Raw genomic sequence first — 16,716 nt, 5'->3', positions numbered from 1 at the left:
ACATTGTGTCTAACTGCTCGGAAATGATTGCAGAACGAAGCATATGTGAACAGAATTACTCAAAAGGATTTTTTTTTTTCTCCGATAAAGAAAATAATTGAAGCGTGGAAACGGAGGCGATCCTTTTCTGGGTTAAACTACATCCGTATCCCCCTCATAAAAAAATAAGAAGAACATTTAAAAAAAATAAACAAATATGATGAGTCCAGTCTCAAACTTTACGGATGACCATGACCTGAATGACTGCGAATCTAAGTGCAGGGTTTGATTCCGGCTATGGCCTTTCTGTGTGGAGTTTGCATGTTCTCCCCGTGCCTGCGTGGGTTTTCTCTGGGTACTCTGGTTTTTTTCTTTGCTTCACTGAACCAACATTCCCACTCGCAACCTTTGACTCATTTCACCAATCGAGTAAAGCCAGGAAGTCACATGACCGCGGCAGCCTCACAAATTAGCACGGTTTGCAAAAGTGACCAAAGGACACGACGCATGTCAGAAACAACGGTGGAAACAATTATTCCGATGACAGCTTTTCACTTTTACCTTGTCATCTTGTCAATTAAGAGTACTCTTACTAGTGTACATTTTTTGGCAACTTTACCCTCCTCTGGTGATGGCTTTCATTTGCAGCATGAGTGAGTCTTGTCGAATGATATCGGGGCCTTTGTTCCAGATTGCTAGTTGCAGTGCAACATGTTCTGGATGTAAAGCAAAAAGCATATCGCCACGCACACCCAGAGATCATTTTTTTTACGCTTTCATGGAATACACAATAGCTACCGTCCACCGCTGAGCCGTTTGACATGAAAGAACGCGAAACGTTTGCCGTGCGAGCGCTAATTCCGAAGCTCTTGAGAAGCTTCGGAAGTGTCGCACAACTTTAGATGCAAGTGTAATTGAACACACTGTGGGATGTGTCGCCATGTTTCCAGCGAGCAAGGCAAGCCAGGGTACGCTTCCAATCACGCTCAGATGTACAATTTGATCAGCATGTACAAACAAAAAGGAGGACAAGAGAAAAGTGCACACACTCCAAACTTTTAGGATTAGAGGATTACATTTTCGCTTCCATTTCTTCCTCTCGACACACACACACCCGCGCGCACACTCTTAGCGTTCGCACACTGTGCTCGGCTGCCAGCGGCTCCATGAGAGCTTCTCGATCTTGTTATGATTGTCAATATTGATGGGGGGGTCGAGGGGGGGGGGGACAGAGAGCTTCACATAAAGCAATGACTTTACAGACGTACACATGCCACAGATTTGTTTTCTTTCCTCTCTGGACACACGTTTGAAAATTCTCTTTTACAGCAAGCTTGTCGATGGTGGTTTTTGTTTTCTTTTCATCCGTTTTCAAGAGTTGCATTCAACTTTTACAACTCCTGTTTTTGTGAAATATCAACGCGCGGTTGATGCCATCATTGCCTTCAATTCTGCTTACTGATTTGTTGATTAGGCGTTCCCAGAGGAGACGTACAAAAAGTAAAATGCCCGAAAATAAAACCAAAATATTCCGTCGCGACTGATTGCCTCTCTGATTGTTTGCGCAGGCAGCGCGTGTTGTCGTCTCCAGACGTACAAAACATGCCGTCAAATAAACACGAAGTTGCCAATTGACTTTGAGGCCGCCATTTTGATGGAGACAAAACTCACTTCGTCTCTCCCTCAGGATAATGAAAACAAAATCGGGCTGCAAATCACGATTACATTCGGAATCGCTGAATCTGTTGATTATTTTTTCGATTAACCAGATTAATTCTTTTATTGAGCATACGTAAGCTAACCGGGGCGCCTCCGGACGGGCGGCCGGGCAGCGAGCTCTTCCGCCGTGTCCCCTCCTCGCTAGATGTTGCGAGTTCCCCAGAATTTCAGCCGTTTGCTGGGTCATTTGCCCGGTCATTACTGTTCCCAGCTTTCATTGTTCCATCAAGATTTGAATGCAAAACTGTTGCTCACTGGCGGCTGACAGTTTCCCAGACACACTCCGTGAATGTTAAATGCGGGATTAGAAACGACAGAGAGAATATAGGAGGCTCTTCGCGATGCTAATTAGATTCTTTGAACCCTTTTTTTTTTCGTGTTCTTTTTCCAAAGAGCATCTATCTTGTAAGCGAATAAAATGTGCTGCTATTTACGTTGCACACGTACATTGAACCCCAAGGTCCAAAAGAAAGGTACATGACCGTGAATATAGATTTTTTTAAAATAATCAAAGCATACATATAATGCATATATAACCTTACTCAGACACGCTAAATCGTCAGTGTGAATTCAAGGAGAAATGTTCCTTCATAAAGACGCATTCAGTATTACAAGTGGTTTCAATGAGGCGCTTCAACCATTTGTTCTGTTCCTTCAGACGGAGACATGGACGACTCATCGCCATATGAACCTGTAGCACCCGGCCGTCATCAGGATGCATTCCGCTTGGCCTCCATCTCCTCAGGTAACCAACTTTTGACACTCACTGACCCTTAATAGGAATATTTCTCATATTTATGGAGGATCATGCACCCAATTGATTCTCAAAGTGTGGGCTCCCTCTAGTGGTATGCAAAAGAATCACTGAATTAAATGTTCACCGCATGTGTCAGGGTTAGATAAGCGTTAGGGTTACTTTTCAGTTTTTTGTTTGGTTGTTTTTCTTAATCCAGTGTGGTACATTTGTTTAGTACACGTCAGTTATGTTTAACTTGGAATAGATGTTCATTTCTTCTTTTATAATGGTTTGTTTTGAAACATTTATTTCGGAACGCACTTTAATGGACTCAAAGTACAAAAATACTGCTTGAAAGTACAATTTTTATTTGAATACATTTACGATATGACTTTGGGGTTAAAGGTATAATGTTCCTCTACACTAAACTCATCTATGAATGGCTTTATTATTGTCCTTGCATTATGCAAATGGTCACATTTAGAACCCCCCCTCACACACACACAATCACACCACAGACACACACAAAGAGATTTACTAAACTGTTCCGAGACAAGTAGGAGAACCACCTAATTCTCAAAAAAGTTTGAGTTGTACGCAGAATCCGAGCGAGTGGTTCCAGCGACACTTCTGATTGGTTACTTTTGTGCATGTAAATTCCGAAGGGATGAAAGTGCGGGCCAAAGGGTCTGTGAGGTCAGGCGTTTTCTTGCTTGGTGCTGATGCTGTTGGTACATCTTGTGGCATGTGAGGTAAACTAGAGCGCTAGCCCACATTGTATCGATTCTGCGTTCTGTTTGATTTCCTCTTTACTAATTAAACAGCTTGGGCTCAGCAGGCGCCATTGAGCTGATGATTTAATTTACCAGTTGTTACCATCACGGTGCCACTAATCAATGCAGATCTTGCTTTCAAGCCACATGGGTTGATGCTGCTGTTCAATAGGTTGAGCGATTTCTGCCCGCTGCAGCCTTGCAAGCTACAGAATCACACATGCAGTGGTTCTCTTTCATCCTCTTCGGTCAAGACATTACCAGTGGATGTTCTTTTACTTTTAAACCCCCGTTGTTTTTTTTGCCAAAAGCAATCTAGAAACACTAACGACAGCATATTTTTTTTCCCCTCGCTTGTTTCTCACTTTGTAGGGATGCAGCACAAAGGCATGCTTTTTGCATAATCCCCTTAGCTTGGAATCAGCGGTGCATCACTTGGTCTCGCATTAAATGTTTGCATGACAAAATGAGGAATGAAAGATGATTGGAATAGCTAAAGGATGTCTGGCCATAGACTATTTCGGAATTTGGGGGGCATGACGGGGAACAGAGTGTGCATTGTCCTTAAAGTTGAACAATTTGGCGTATAACCCAAAAGCGAGACAATCAGGTAACAGCGAGTGAACGTTGACGTTCTTGTATTGACAAATCAGTAGAAAAGACGGAAGTGATGCACGCAAAGAGACAGAGCATCGACAAAAGTCGACATCCAGAGACTTACTTAGGTGTGTGCGCGCAGATATCTGTGGAGTCAGAGTTTGTGTTTCGATGCGACGTCTAGGAATCAAGTGTCGAAATTCGGCCCAATCCATTGCATCGAAAAGAAGCTACTGCGCACGGCAACATTTTAATACAAGTCAACAGGGATAAAGCAATTTAATTCATCTAATATACGTTATACTATTTATCCTGCACATGTAAAAATAGACGAATATATTTCAAAATGTTTTTTTATTTTTAGTTTAGGTTATTTTTATTTTTATTTTGGTCATCAAGGAAAGTAACGTCATCACCTCCGGTGGTGCGGCGGCACTCGAGCGCCCTCTATAGACCAACCGCCACTGTCCAGATTACAGACGAAAGATTCACGCTCAAAGCTATGACTGGCTCATTTAACCATGATCATTTTCACTTATTATATATTTTCCTCTAATTTGCATGGTAAACATTATGAAAATAATTAAAAAATGTAATTAAATACAGAAGTCGAAGTGGCCTGCAATCGATTGTTCTGACTGTGGAGGTTCCACTTGGACCATTTTGGGGTGGAACTTTCCTTCAGGGACCCTGTATTATAATTCTCTATGTGATTTATGAATGAAAGAGCAAAGTAGTGAGAGTGTTTACAAAGGTGTGATGTCATCTGACCCGATGATTGAGAATCAAAGTCGAAGTTGGCAATATGTCAATCGCAGCCAAATGCGTGATCATCGCATGCCAATTTGCAGCACTGCCAGCATATGAACAAAGCATATGCTACGGCGTACTTGGTTGATTAAGATGTAACAGGGGAGTCATTAAGCCAGCCATTTTGATTCAGCTGTTTTCCTTCATTTTCCCCAAGGTGAAATATCGGATTTGCTCGCAGGAATTTGTTACGCTGCCAGCTTAGCTCATTATTTATCATTTCTGAGCTCGCAGAGTAATTGATTGGGGGCCTGAAAGAAATCTACGGGAGAGCGGATATCCAATTGTATGTTCGGCATTGTTCTTTAGGATGGTGGTGATAAAAACTGGGTTTGTTTGTGAAACTCATAGAATGCATGATGAATGGTGTCCTGTCAGGTGTTTTTAATGTTTTTGGTGAGCGTACATCCATCAATATGGAAAACACTTACCCTTATTAGCGTCACAATGAAGCTGACACCTCTCCAAATGGATTTGAGGCGGACTGATTGGCAGCAAATTTCAGGGCTGTTTTGGTTGCCTTATGTAGCTATATGATAGGAGATAACTCGTTACAAACGGTTCTCATTCACTCCTGTTCAACAAAATTATCTCTCAAATCAAATTATAGACCTACAGCTCTCCAAAGAATGCAAACTAATCCATTTCTCTAATTTGGTTGGACTAAAATGAATCTTGGTGGGGTTATTTTTTTTTCTTCTATCAACGACTGGTGCTGCAAGAATTTTCAAGGCAATGTTTTTAAAGCAATGCCGCAGGTATTACTTCAATTTGTTCTACTCAGACCTGTCCATCTCTTCGGTTATTTTCACATGCACTCAGACAATGAGGCAATGAGTCACTTGAAGCTGCGGGGTCCGTCCCCTGAACAAGAACACTAGTCGCCCTCAATGACTTCATCTGCATTAGCTGCAACATGCCCACGGATGACTTCATCACAGGCCTAGAGTGATTGCAGCTGACCCTTTACTGGATGTGTGGACTGACAAATGCATCCTCGTTGAGAGCTGAGCTGCGTTCCGCATCACTCCCAATCCACTACTCTATAAAGCGCCCGAAATATGTCACAGCGGCTCCCAAAATTGACTGGGCCAAGGCACTCATTTGACGTGACAAACACCTCAAGGCGCACCGTCAAAACAAAACATCACAAACGATATGAATACTGAAATATAAATGGGTTAAAAGGTGATTTGGTTTTGAAAAATATGCGCCGAAAGTGAGAGGATACCTTCGTGCATGTCGTTTAAATTTTTTTTTTTAATTATTATTATTTTTTTTTTGCAACTGGTCGAAAAAAACGATTTTTTTTGCTTTGACTCAAGAGCAGAAATTTGAGATGCGAGCACAGTATGGTGGCATGACTCAACTCTCTTTGCAGCAAGCAGCAGTTTGGCAGAAAGGTTCTTCAAAAGGGGCCTTCGGGTCATTTATTGCCACTGCCAAGTGAAGTTTACAGTCAAACTAAACATCAAACAAAGAATGACAACTTAGCTTTGAAACCCGCTAGCTTATGTACATGCAGACGAGTTTGACAAATTTATATAATGTGAATCTCCCCCATGGTCTGTCAACACTGCCTCCCTACATGTGCAGTCAAATATGCAATTTGAGTACAAACAAAAACCATAACACCATCAAAGAAGGAAGCCGTCTCATCGTTTATTATATATAAAAAAAAACTTCATGCAGATAACCTTGAATTATGAACATAATGAAGTCTGAGGCACATAAGTCTAAATCAGGTAAAGTTGCCATTAAAGATTGAATTCCGATGATAAATGCATCGCATAAACATTTGAAGGCAAGGCTTTGATAACTTTGAGAATCTTTGTGCGATTGCACGTTTTCGTTTTTATTTCCAAGATGAGCGACAAAAATAGGAGCCCTGTGGCGCCTGCTGCGTACTGCGTCTGCTTCAACTCCTTTCAAAACATGAAATGTAGCCACGTGCAGCGAAAACTGAATTAGTTGCTCTTGTTGTTCTTTTTATAAATTATCAAATTTTTTTTTTTTTGCACTCCTGAAATAAAATCCAATCCCTCTTTGCGACAATGCAAAGAGAAAAACCATTAGCACAGGGGTGTCAAACTCATTTTCACTGCAGGCCACATTTTAGCTATCATTTTCCTTGGAGGGCCATTATGACTGAAATCATATAAAGAAGTCAAAAATAACTTTAGTTAACTTAAGTTACCGTAATTGGGTGTTTGGCAACAAGAAAATGCTTAAAATGCCTCTCTTATTTATTACATATGAGAATTTGAAATTTTGGTACATATTTTAGCAAGCATCATGGAAGTTGCCATGTTGGATTTGCTTTCGCGGGCCACATAAAATGATGTGGCGGGCCAGAGCTGGCCCCCGGGCCTTGACTTTGACACCCGTGCTTTAGCTCATAATTGCACCACCCAATACTGTGATGCTGTATGATGCAGGTCCCTATTATCCAGGGCTTGAGCGATGATAATATCTAGCTCTGGAAAAAACTGAAGAAACCGCTGCAAGATTAAACAATCAGGCAAAAGCAAAATAAGAGGACATGGAAAATCAAGGATGGACTGCAGTAGCCGGCTGAACAGACGATCAGCAAATGTTGTTTGCATGACAAAAATGTCCTCGTTATGGAGCGTCTGCTCCCTCTGCCGTCGCCACTCTCACACTTTTCAAATTTAAACCAGAAAAGCAGCCATTTGGTCTTCATGTTCGCCCTGTGTAATCGCTGCAAATTGTGTCTGCTCTGAGATTGCCTGGGCGTTTTTTTTTGCTCTGTCCCGCAGACATTAATGCGCAGATTAATTGACAAGTTAAAGACATTTTCAACAGGGTTGCAGGCATTGCAATCTGACAGAACTAAGTCATTATATGTAAATTAATCAGCGCCTCATCATTTGAACCGCCTGCTGGGTCTGAAGCAATCACATTCCCGTTACTTCCGCTCGATTTGATATTTCACGAAATACATTTAATGGCTAATTATGGCAAGTTGATATGTTGGCGACGGGCATTCCGACTTCACAAAATATTAACTAATGAACGCAAAATTCTAGTCAGTGCCACAATAAAAATAAAAAAAAGTTTTCTTGACCTAAATGAAGGCAATGTTCTTTTTTGAGCGCCGTTTGATTTGATGATGCCGGACAACTGTGTGCACTATTTTGCAGGCGCACGCCATGTCGCAAAGCAACTGCTCCGACTGCCTAATTATTTTTTTTCCCAAATTATGTGCATAAGGCCAATCCTAAAAAAAGAAGACATGCCATATTGCATTGTACTTTCTGCATATCTCTCACACTCGCAAGTGACCACGCATACAATTCTTATAAGTGAACTTCAGCTCAACAGTAGTACCCTGGAAAAATTGTGGCAGAACATCCATCTATCCATCCATTTTCCGATCCGCTTTATACTCACAAGGGTCGCGGGGGATGCTGGAGCCTATCCTAGCCGTCTTCGGGCAATAGGCGGGGGACACCCTGAACTGGTTTCCAACCAATCGCAGGGCACACAGAGACGAACAACCACTCAAGCTCACACTCACACCTCGGGGCAATTTGGAGTATTCAATCAGCCCTGCCATGCATGTTTTTGGAATGTGGGAGGAAACCGGAGTACCCGGAGAAAACCCACGCAGGCACGGTTTTGCCATTTCTTGTCAACCGAAAATGACATCAGAGTTACTCAGGGGTCCAGTAACGCCCAAGCACGGATTAGCTTGCAAACGGCAAATAACCAAACTCAGAAACTGTGATCTTGTTCACTGTGTGGTTTGGAACACAAATATACTGCAATGTGTGACTTTCATTCAGCCAGAGAGAAACGATGCTTTTCCAAGCAAACATGGTGAAGTGGCATTTAGCCGTGATGCTGCACGCAAGTGGAAGAAGTGCAGTCAGCCCCAAGTATAAGGCTATAAGTAATGTGAGCAGAGATTCCAATTCAATGTGATAATTATTACTCAGTCATCTGTTGCTGTTGCTGTGTTTTCACATCGCATGATTTCAATTTTTTCGCCGCGGGACTTCAGGAATTTGGGTTGAATTACGTTCATTCGAATTCATTTTAGCTGGCCCGTGCCCTGCTTGTTGATCCTCACGTTCACTGTATTTGTCGGAGTAGCCATAAAAATTCAGGAGATGAAATACTGTGGAAATGCGAACTCTATGGCTGTCGTCGCAGTTTGTATAATAGCCCAAAGTGATATACAATGATGTTTTGTGGTATTACCCATGTTCTTGCGTCATCGTCCTTTTAAAAGTGCCACCTTGGGTTCTTTCAGGAGACAAAGCCGCAGCGATCAATCCGACAGGTCTTTCATCAACAGTTTTATAAGCGCTTTGTGCAGCGCCTTGAAAACTGCTGCCCCTCAAAACATTAAAAGCACGGCATAGAATTTTACAGGCAAAAGTAAAACATGCACTAAAAGCTTAATGTGTCTCTACTCAGCGACCAGCAGCGGAGCAAGTGCGCCTGAGTGATTGAGAGAAAGAGATGTGACAACTTAATCTCCCCATCATCATTTCACAGACGCTGGTATCACCCAATTGATGACCGCTCGCATGACGGATGCCAAGGATGTTGTAACAAATTAGGGGGTGTACGAAATGTATTTGACAGCGGCACAATGCGCAGCGCCGTCCATGTTTGATGAGTCCCTGTGGTGGACAATGAGACAACATTCTTCTTTAAGATCCAACTTCATACCGTCATTAAAGTATGAAGCAGATCGTACCGAACGTAAACATTCCTTTTCTCCATCTGCTTGCGGCTGACTTTGGGCGAGAGGCACACGATGGACAATGGAGAGAGAGTTCAATGAACTTTTGAACGTTTTTAAGATGTGGGAGGAAGCTGGACAGAAAATCAATCATGCTAACTCAACACACGGAGGGCCTGAACTGATTCGAACCCAGAACCGCTCGAGCGTGGCATATGTGCGAACCACGACTCCGCTGTTCTCCCGCCAAAATCCTGCCTTTGAAATAATAATAGCGCTCATTTTTGATCGGCACAGTCTGAGAGGCATACATTTATATTTTCCATGCATGAGTGCCTTCCATCCAAATCCAAAGCGGAAAGCCCCAAAAGTTGAAAATTGTCTAGTTCAATCAAAACCTTTTTCAAACAATGAAAATGGGAAACTTCAACTCTGAGCTTCTCACGGATTAACCGCGCAAATATTTTTTAGCAGGTGATGTCCTTAAAAGAAAAAACAGTCGCCACCATGCCACAGGGGTAATGCAGTCAAATGGTTCTGTAAGTACGATGTTAATCTCAAAAAAAAATTGAATTTAAGTCTCGGATGAAAATTGCATTCTTCTTTTCCTTTACTGTCATGTTTTGGCAGCTAGCAAATCAGGTTGATGGTCCATTAAGCACCACCAACTATTTACCCAATGCACGCCATGGAATACAGTACTTGGTACACACAAAATGGTGTGTGTGTGTGTCTCTCTCTCTCTGTATGTATGTATGTATGTGTGTATATATAATATATATGTATGTGTGTGTGTGCGCGCATCTTTAATACATGGCAATAAAAATGTTTTGCACATTTTTTTGAATGAAAGGAAAACCTTCAACTCTTGACAGCAAATACATTAATTCAAATCCATTCATTCATTCATTCATCTATCCATCCATCCATCCATCCATCTATCGAGCGACCATTCTGAAGTCCTATCACAGAAAACGGGAAAATAGGCAGCTAATCCAATTCCAGGCCCATGAAAGAGGAGACAGAGTGGTGGCCAATACTGTACCGTATTCACCTCATTTCCTGAATGCCATGCAATCCGCATGCAGACAAAGTCAAAAAGATGAAACGCGGGAGTGCAATCGGAAGGAACATTTGTCTTATTTACGGTCCCGCACGTGGCGTTGGCAGACAGCGTCTCGCCCCACTGAGTTTAGTTACCTCTGAAAATGAATCATTTCCGCTTTCTTCCGCAGCTCCGCCGGTTCTTTCATGCATTCATATCATTTTTGTGGTTTTGCAATGAAGGCTACATATAACATCATATCTACCTCGATAAGTTTGGTTGGTTAGCTTGCACTCTGGTGGAGTTGAACTGCAGGTGTGGACTACAAACGCGTCCTTGGTGCGGAATAACTCCAGTACCGGAGATGCTTCAATTATTAAAAAAAAAAAAAAAAAGCTCATTGACCCTCTTGGCTCCTCTAAAGTGAGGCACCTGTATCTGTACACTGTCACACATACTGATTCTTAAGATCGTCAATGTGAGACACGCCACACATAAAGAATAATGCAGGTGTGCTAACTGGTCTTCTTTTGTGGCAGAACAAATAATACAACCAGCAAAGCCAAGCGTCACTTTCAGTGTCGTAAAGTGTCTCGATGTTTGTACGTGTTGTTTCGCACAACTTCTCTGCAAGACTAGCAAAGCCTTGAAATAGCCGAAGCTAGCACAAGGTTAACTGATTTTCTCATCCACAACCAGCTTAGGTTGTACACTGCGTCACCTTGTCGGCCAGACATTTCGCTGCTCCAAGGCACACAGAAATGCAAATCCGAGTCCGCAAATAATTAAAATTGGTTTCCATCATTAATGCTCGACATCAACGCGGCTGCGGCAGAACCTCACCAAAGCCGAAACGAATGGCCGGTTCCACACAGCAGGCAGAGTCAAGTCATTCAGTGATCATTACGTACAATTGCTAATATGCTCCACAAGAAATATATTGTGCTCTCCTGACCCAACGCTGAGCTAATGAACTTATTAGGGGCAGAGGCTAGCTGAGAATGATGACTAGTGGGGTCGCTCCGGGAATTAAGCTGAACATCTTTAAGTGCGAGTTGCTAACCCTCGCCACTAAGCTTCTCATCTCAGCTCAGCGTGCCTCCTATCCAATTAAATACCCACAGCTATCCGCGGCTGGTGGGAGATAAAAAAGAAGCAGCGTAACGGCCGTGCGCGCCATGCTGTTGAAATGGTTGACATTTTCACATTGTCCGCCTTACAATTACCATTACGTAGGCAAACACAGAAGTCCGTTTAGACGCGCGGCTAACGTGGCTTTCTCGTCAACGGGGCTCTGAGGGGATCTCAATGTGTTAGGCTGGACGTGATTGGCTTTGCATACTGTCAAGCTTTTGTGTACGTGCCTCATTTTTAGTACGGATTGCCGAATCAGTTCTTCCCTTGGCAGCAGCTTTTGCTTTTTGAAGCTTACTTAAGCTCGACTTTTTTTTTTATATTCAGTTTGAAGTGATGGCCGGTCTCTTCACATTGTTGTGCGGTTATTTTTTTCCTTACATGTTGTGTATGACAAGGCAGTCGACTATGTTCTGTCAAACGTACACACCCGCACGCATACAAGGGTGAAGAGGAAAGGAACTCATCCAAGCTTTTCCACCCAATCTCAACCATGCACTCCAACCGCCATCCACACAAACTTCAAAAATGTTGTCGTCGAAAGATCCTCACGCGGATGGTTTGGCTTCACTGCAATCATTTCCGGCTCTGAACTCCAGTTTAGCTGGTCGACGCTCTTAAACTCTTCCTCTGAGATGTATTCGAATGATTTGCCATCTGAAGCTGACGCGAGATAACATCGTGGACCCTCTTTGTGCCGAATGCAGACCCCGCTGCGGCGGCAAGCGCAGTGCTAATGACTGATGAGCCCTTTGACACAGCAACACTTGACATGCTCCTCAGGGTCCGGACTAAAGACTTTCCTAACAAGCTCTTGCGTACTCACCCAGGGCCATATTAAATCCAAATTTTGGCACCTTTCCTAATTCCTGAGAACATATGCGTAGTCAATAGCCTCTTTTCTAACCTGGGATGACCCCCCCCCCCCGTACCCTGCCCCACCCATCTACAGCTTTGCGTCTATTTTCAACCTTCTCTGTGCCTGCAGAGGTCTCCAGTCACATTTTAACTGTTCTACGTGCTTCCCGGCATCGTCGCCTGCCTCCCTTTCACTCCCGTGTGTGCCGCGTGTGTACTAAAAGGCAAATGAGGGTTATTTCCATTACGCTGGCATGATGCCCATGAAAAGCCTACTTAGAGTCAAATGGCCGCAATACCCCAAAGTACGGGGGAGCGTTGGATCAACAGTGAGAAAATAGTTGTTAGCTTTGTGTCCAAGCAGTCAGAGAAGTGTAGTTAATGTCGAAGCCACTGAGCTGCCAACACTAACAAACATTGCTAATCACACTGTCTCTATTGTCATGGAATAAACCGTTTTATTGCTGTTTTTTTTTTCAAAGAATAATTTCAAGCAAACTTTATTTAAAAAAAAAAAAGATGCAAGTGGTGACCAAGCTGGTCCGCAAGTAGAACGTTAAGGCACAGGAATGGGTACGGCTTGGCGGCACTGCCGTGGCCTCCAGCCGGCTGGGTCTCATTGACACGTTTAACCAGAAATATAATTTCAATATTGGCAGCCAAACTATTGGCCGAGTGTGGACTATTCATGAAAATTAAGTGGCAGATCTCAGTAACTGCATGACAGTTCAGTCCATTACGGTCGCGTGGCTCCGTGTCCGATGGGCTTAAAATCAATGAAGCCGGGTTGCTGTGCCAATGACTAAGTTGACCTTTTTAATTATTACAGTCACAATGATTCTGAAGATTTCTATTTCAGGAACAGTTTATGTCTAGTCAGTTATTTAGATCAGCAGTGGAACTTGGAAGAATAACATACCATGCAACATTTAATGATGACACAGCAATATGGATGTATATTTTTTTTAACCAGAGACAAAATTCATACTTGTTTTTTTGTCTGTAATCCTGTGTGTACAATACATAATTTCTCCCACCCAGAATATACATGCATTCCATTAAACCACAATTTTGGACAACTAAAGCAGGGTGGCTAGGGTTCTGTGGCAATGACAAAGATGCTCTTCTTATTATTTCATTCAGATTGGTTTAAACTAACTTGTGTGTGTAGGGGGGGGGGTAGTTTTAGCATTTTAGCATATGGCTGCTTTAATTATCACATTAGCGATGAGAATCACAACTGTAAACGACATTAGGATATGATATTTCATATCGGTGCATCATCATCATGGAGTGATAATATGTTCTGAAGAGAACCATCAACAATCCAGCATTAAACACACAGATACATACACTGCATAAATACAAGGCAGTCAAATTACACAGTTCATGTTTGCAATATTACTGTTTATTTTCTACGAAAATAAACAAATATCTGCCTGTGAAAGTTGAAGGAACCAGATTTTTCTTTTTCTTTTTTTTGTGGGGCTAATGTGAGCATCCATTAACCATTCAGTGTCAAGCTGCTGTTCATTTATTCCGGCAGCTCCACACACTTTCTCAGTAATGTTTGGTACAGCCGCCAGCAAACCTAAGCTAATAGGTATGTGCGGAGTGTAGCGATGAGAGCTGTTGATTGCACTGCTGATGGGCTGGGTTAATTATTAGGAGCAGGAGTCGCACATTTTTCCTGAATTAGTCGGGATTAATTGAACGCCTAGGATGTGTGTGTGTGTGTGTGTGTGTGTGTGCGCGCGCCTGCCTAAGTGGCAATTCTCTCATCACATCCTCTCTATCTGTCATGACCAACAGCCATCTGCCTGCTGAAAGCTTTTTCCATTTTATATGTCTTTTATCATTAGCTTATCAACCGCCTCCCTCTTGCGTTGTAGCAAAACAAACCTTCTTTGAGATGCACTCGGAAAATCAATTAGTAACACAATGCTGCACTTTTCCCCACCCATATGCAATATTTGCTTCCTTCCCTTTGCCTCCTGAGTGTGTGTTTTGCCGGTGTGCCCAACTGCCGCACTGCCAGGAAGTGAGCTTTGTGTCTTACATTCACCCCAGGACATTTTTTTCTTTTTTCTTTTGAACACCAAATTCAATCACAACTCCACAGCCAGTCGCGAAAAGAAAAACAAGTTGAAGCGGCTTCAACCCGGAACTATCTTTGTAGTTCATCCGTCTCCTCTTGGACCCCCCCAGTAGCCAACATTAGAGCTTGCAGATGGTCAGGGGAGATTTAGGGGCTGCAATTCATCAATGTAACTGGACAAGCGCCACGGAAAGCTCTCATCCAGCTGGACCACCACCCCCTGTGGGCAGGCCTCAGTCAGACGGCTGCCCTCCCTCGGCGTCGGCAAACCTTCCCGAGACACTTTTTGGAAGCTCAGATTCTGTCAGAAAATGTTGATTTTGGACTGGATGGGAACTTGAAGGAACTCCCTTGATCAATGATATGGGAAAATGGATTAATAAGCTGTTATTGTTGTATTGCGATTTTTGTAATGTAATACGGAGGCCTACCATACACCAAGTGACACCGCCAGATGCGACATGATAATTATGATTTCTTATTGATTTATTTTTCGGTTGTAACCTACTTGCTGCATCAGAAAAACTACGACCCCTAGTGCTCTGAAGAGGAAAGATAATTGATTTTTGGGGGGGGGGGGGGGGGCGTGTGTTGCGGATGGCCGCAGGCCGGCGTTGCATTTCCGCCCACCTTTGTGTGCCACTGCCCGGAAAAAAACTGACAATTATGGGGGAAAAAAATTTCAGACTCCACATGTCGGTGTGAAAGCAGCCAGGGGGACAAATCAGCCCTGAAGCCGAGGGCACACCTCAAACTGGCGCCGGCAGGCCAAAATTCACTTTCCACACGCCTGTGTTGTCAGCACAGTTTGTACAAGGTAACAATATTTACAATCAGATTTGCTATGCTCACCTTCAGAATTGTCACCCTCCACTAAACTCCGCTTGAGTCTACTTTCTTTCGATTTGTGTTGTAGTAAAACAACACCGGAAAAATAACGATAGGTTGTCCCAGCCATCACTCTATGGTGCTACGCGGGTGTATATTTTCATGTTCAAGGTTTTTGGCGGCCCAGTTATCGAGCGGTTGGCGCGTCGACTTCACAGTGCAGAGGTCGTGGGTTCAATTCTAGCTCTGGCTTTACTGCGTGGAGTTTGTATGTTCTCCCTGTGCCTGCGTGGGTTTTCTCCGGGTATTCCGGTTTCCTCCCACATTCCAAAAACATGCATGGCTTGCTGTTTGAACACTCCAAATTGTCCCTAGGTGTGAGTGCGAGCGCAGATCGTAGTTCGTCTCTGTGTGCCCTGCGATTGGCCGGCAACCGGTTCAGGGTGTCACCCTTGTGAGGATAAAACGGTTCAGAAAATGGATAGATGAATGGATGTAAATATTCGAAAAAAGAATGTATACATTATACAAGTTTGATGTCACTTGGGACCAATGAAACAGCAGTAGGCTTGCCTCCTCAGGTCTTCATTGGAGAGGAAATGAATCTATCAACTTATTGACAATGAACACATCCCCAACCGATTCCAAACCGTGTCCAAAATTAGACTGAACCATCCCCTTTTTTTATCGGGCTTGTCTTCTTTCGGGTCACAGGGACTGAGGGTGAAGGTTGACGACACCGAACTGCCACTTGGTCACAGGACACTCGATGGAGACAGACAATAGTCACACCTTGACCTTCACCAAAAATAGCCTCTTTACGGAGGTGGGGAGAGCTGTCAAAAATTGTGCTCAGGAGTAATTAAGTACTCGTAGGATTGCATTAAAACTACACTGACAAATTCAATCTCTCGAAAATATTACTTAAGAGTAATTGAGTAAATGCACGTCGACTGGCTCGTTACTCCCACCACTGCCTATTACAAGACTCGGCATTTGATGAAATTTAGATCCATTTCATGTGAGTACAAGGAGAATTGAAATGAGTCCTACTTGGTCCGATGATTGAGGTCTGACTGAAAATATAATAAGTACAATGTTTAATGTATACTGTATGTTCCTGGCTCATTCTGCACAGCTAGTTATCATGTCAGGGAGGAAGTTTTTTTTGGTTTGTTTGTTTCTTTGCCCTAATCCCACAAACCTCCAAAGACACTAGATAAGAAATAAAGTAAGCGAGTGCAAACATGACCTCCTTGAGAAGGAAGGATTTATCCTCTCCCTCAAGGGTGTGCAACGATATGGAGGGTTTACAATTGCTCACAGAAGGATCTCTGATATTTGTAATTGTCACTTCAGAAAGAACAGTTTAAAATAAATAAATAAATAAAAGTCTGGTACGCTGTGGAAGTGCTAACTTTT

At 43.0% G+C, this 16,716-nt stretch overlaps 1 protein-coding gene across 1 annotated transcript in view; it reads left to right on the top strand.

The window, feature by feature from the left end:
* LOC147205335 (GDNF family receptor alpha-2-like) overlaps positions 1-16,716 on the top strand; it is a 61,436-nt gene that overhangs the window by 12,531 nt on the left and 32,189 nt on the right. The window contains exon 3 of the mRNA XM_086111941.1: positions 2,357-2,443. Within this exon, the coding sequence (XP_085968067.1) occupies positions 2,357-2,443 (87 nt within the window). The remainder of the gene's footprint in view (positions 1-2,356; positions 2,444-16,716) is intronic.

The sequence above is a fragment of the Hippocampus guttulatus genome, chromosome 5 (assembly GCF_054856545.1).
Source record: "Hippocampus guttulatus isolate MCC_2025c chromosome 5, RoL_Hgut_1.0, whole genome shotgun sequence".
Lineage (NCBI taxonomy): Eukaryota > Metazoa > Chordata > Actinopteri > Syngnathiformes > Syngnathidae > Hippocampus > Hippocampus guttulatus.
The sequence above is the reverse complement of the archived record's forward strand: the minus strand, read 5'-3'. Positions and strand labels throughout refer to the sequence as shown.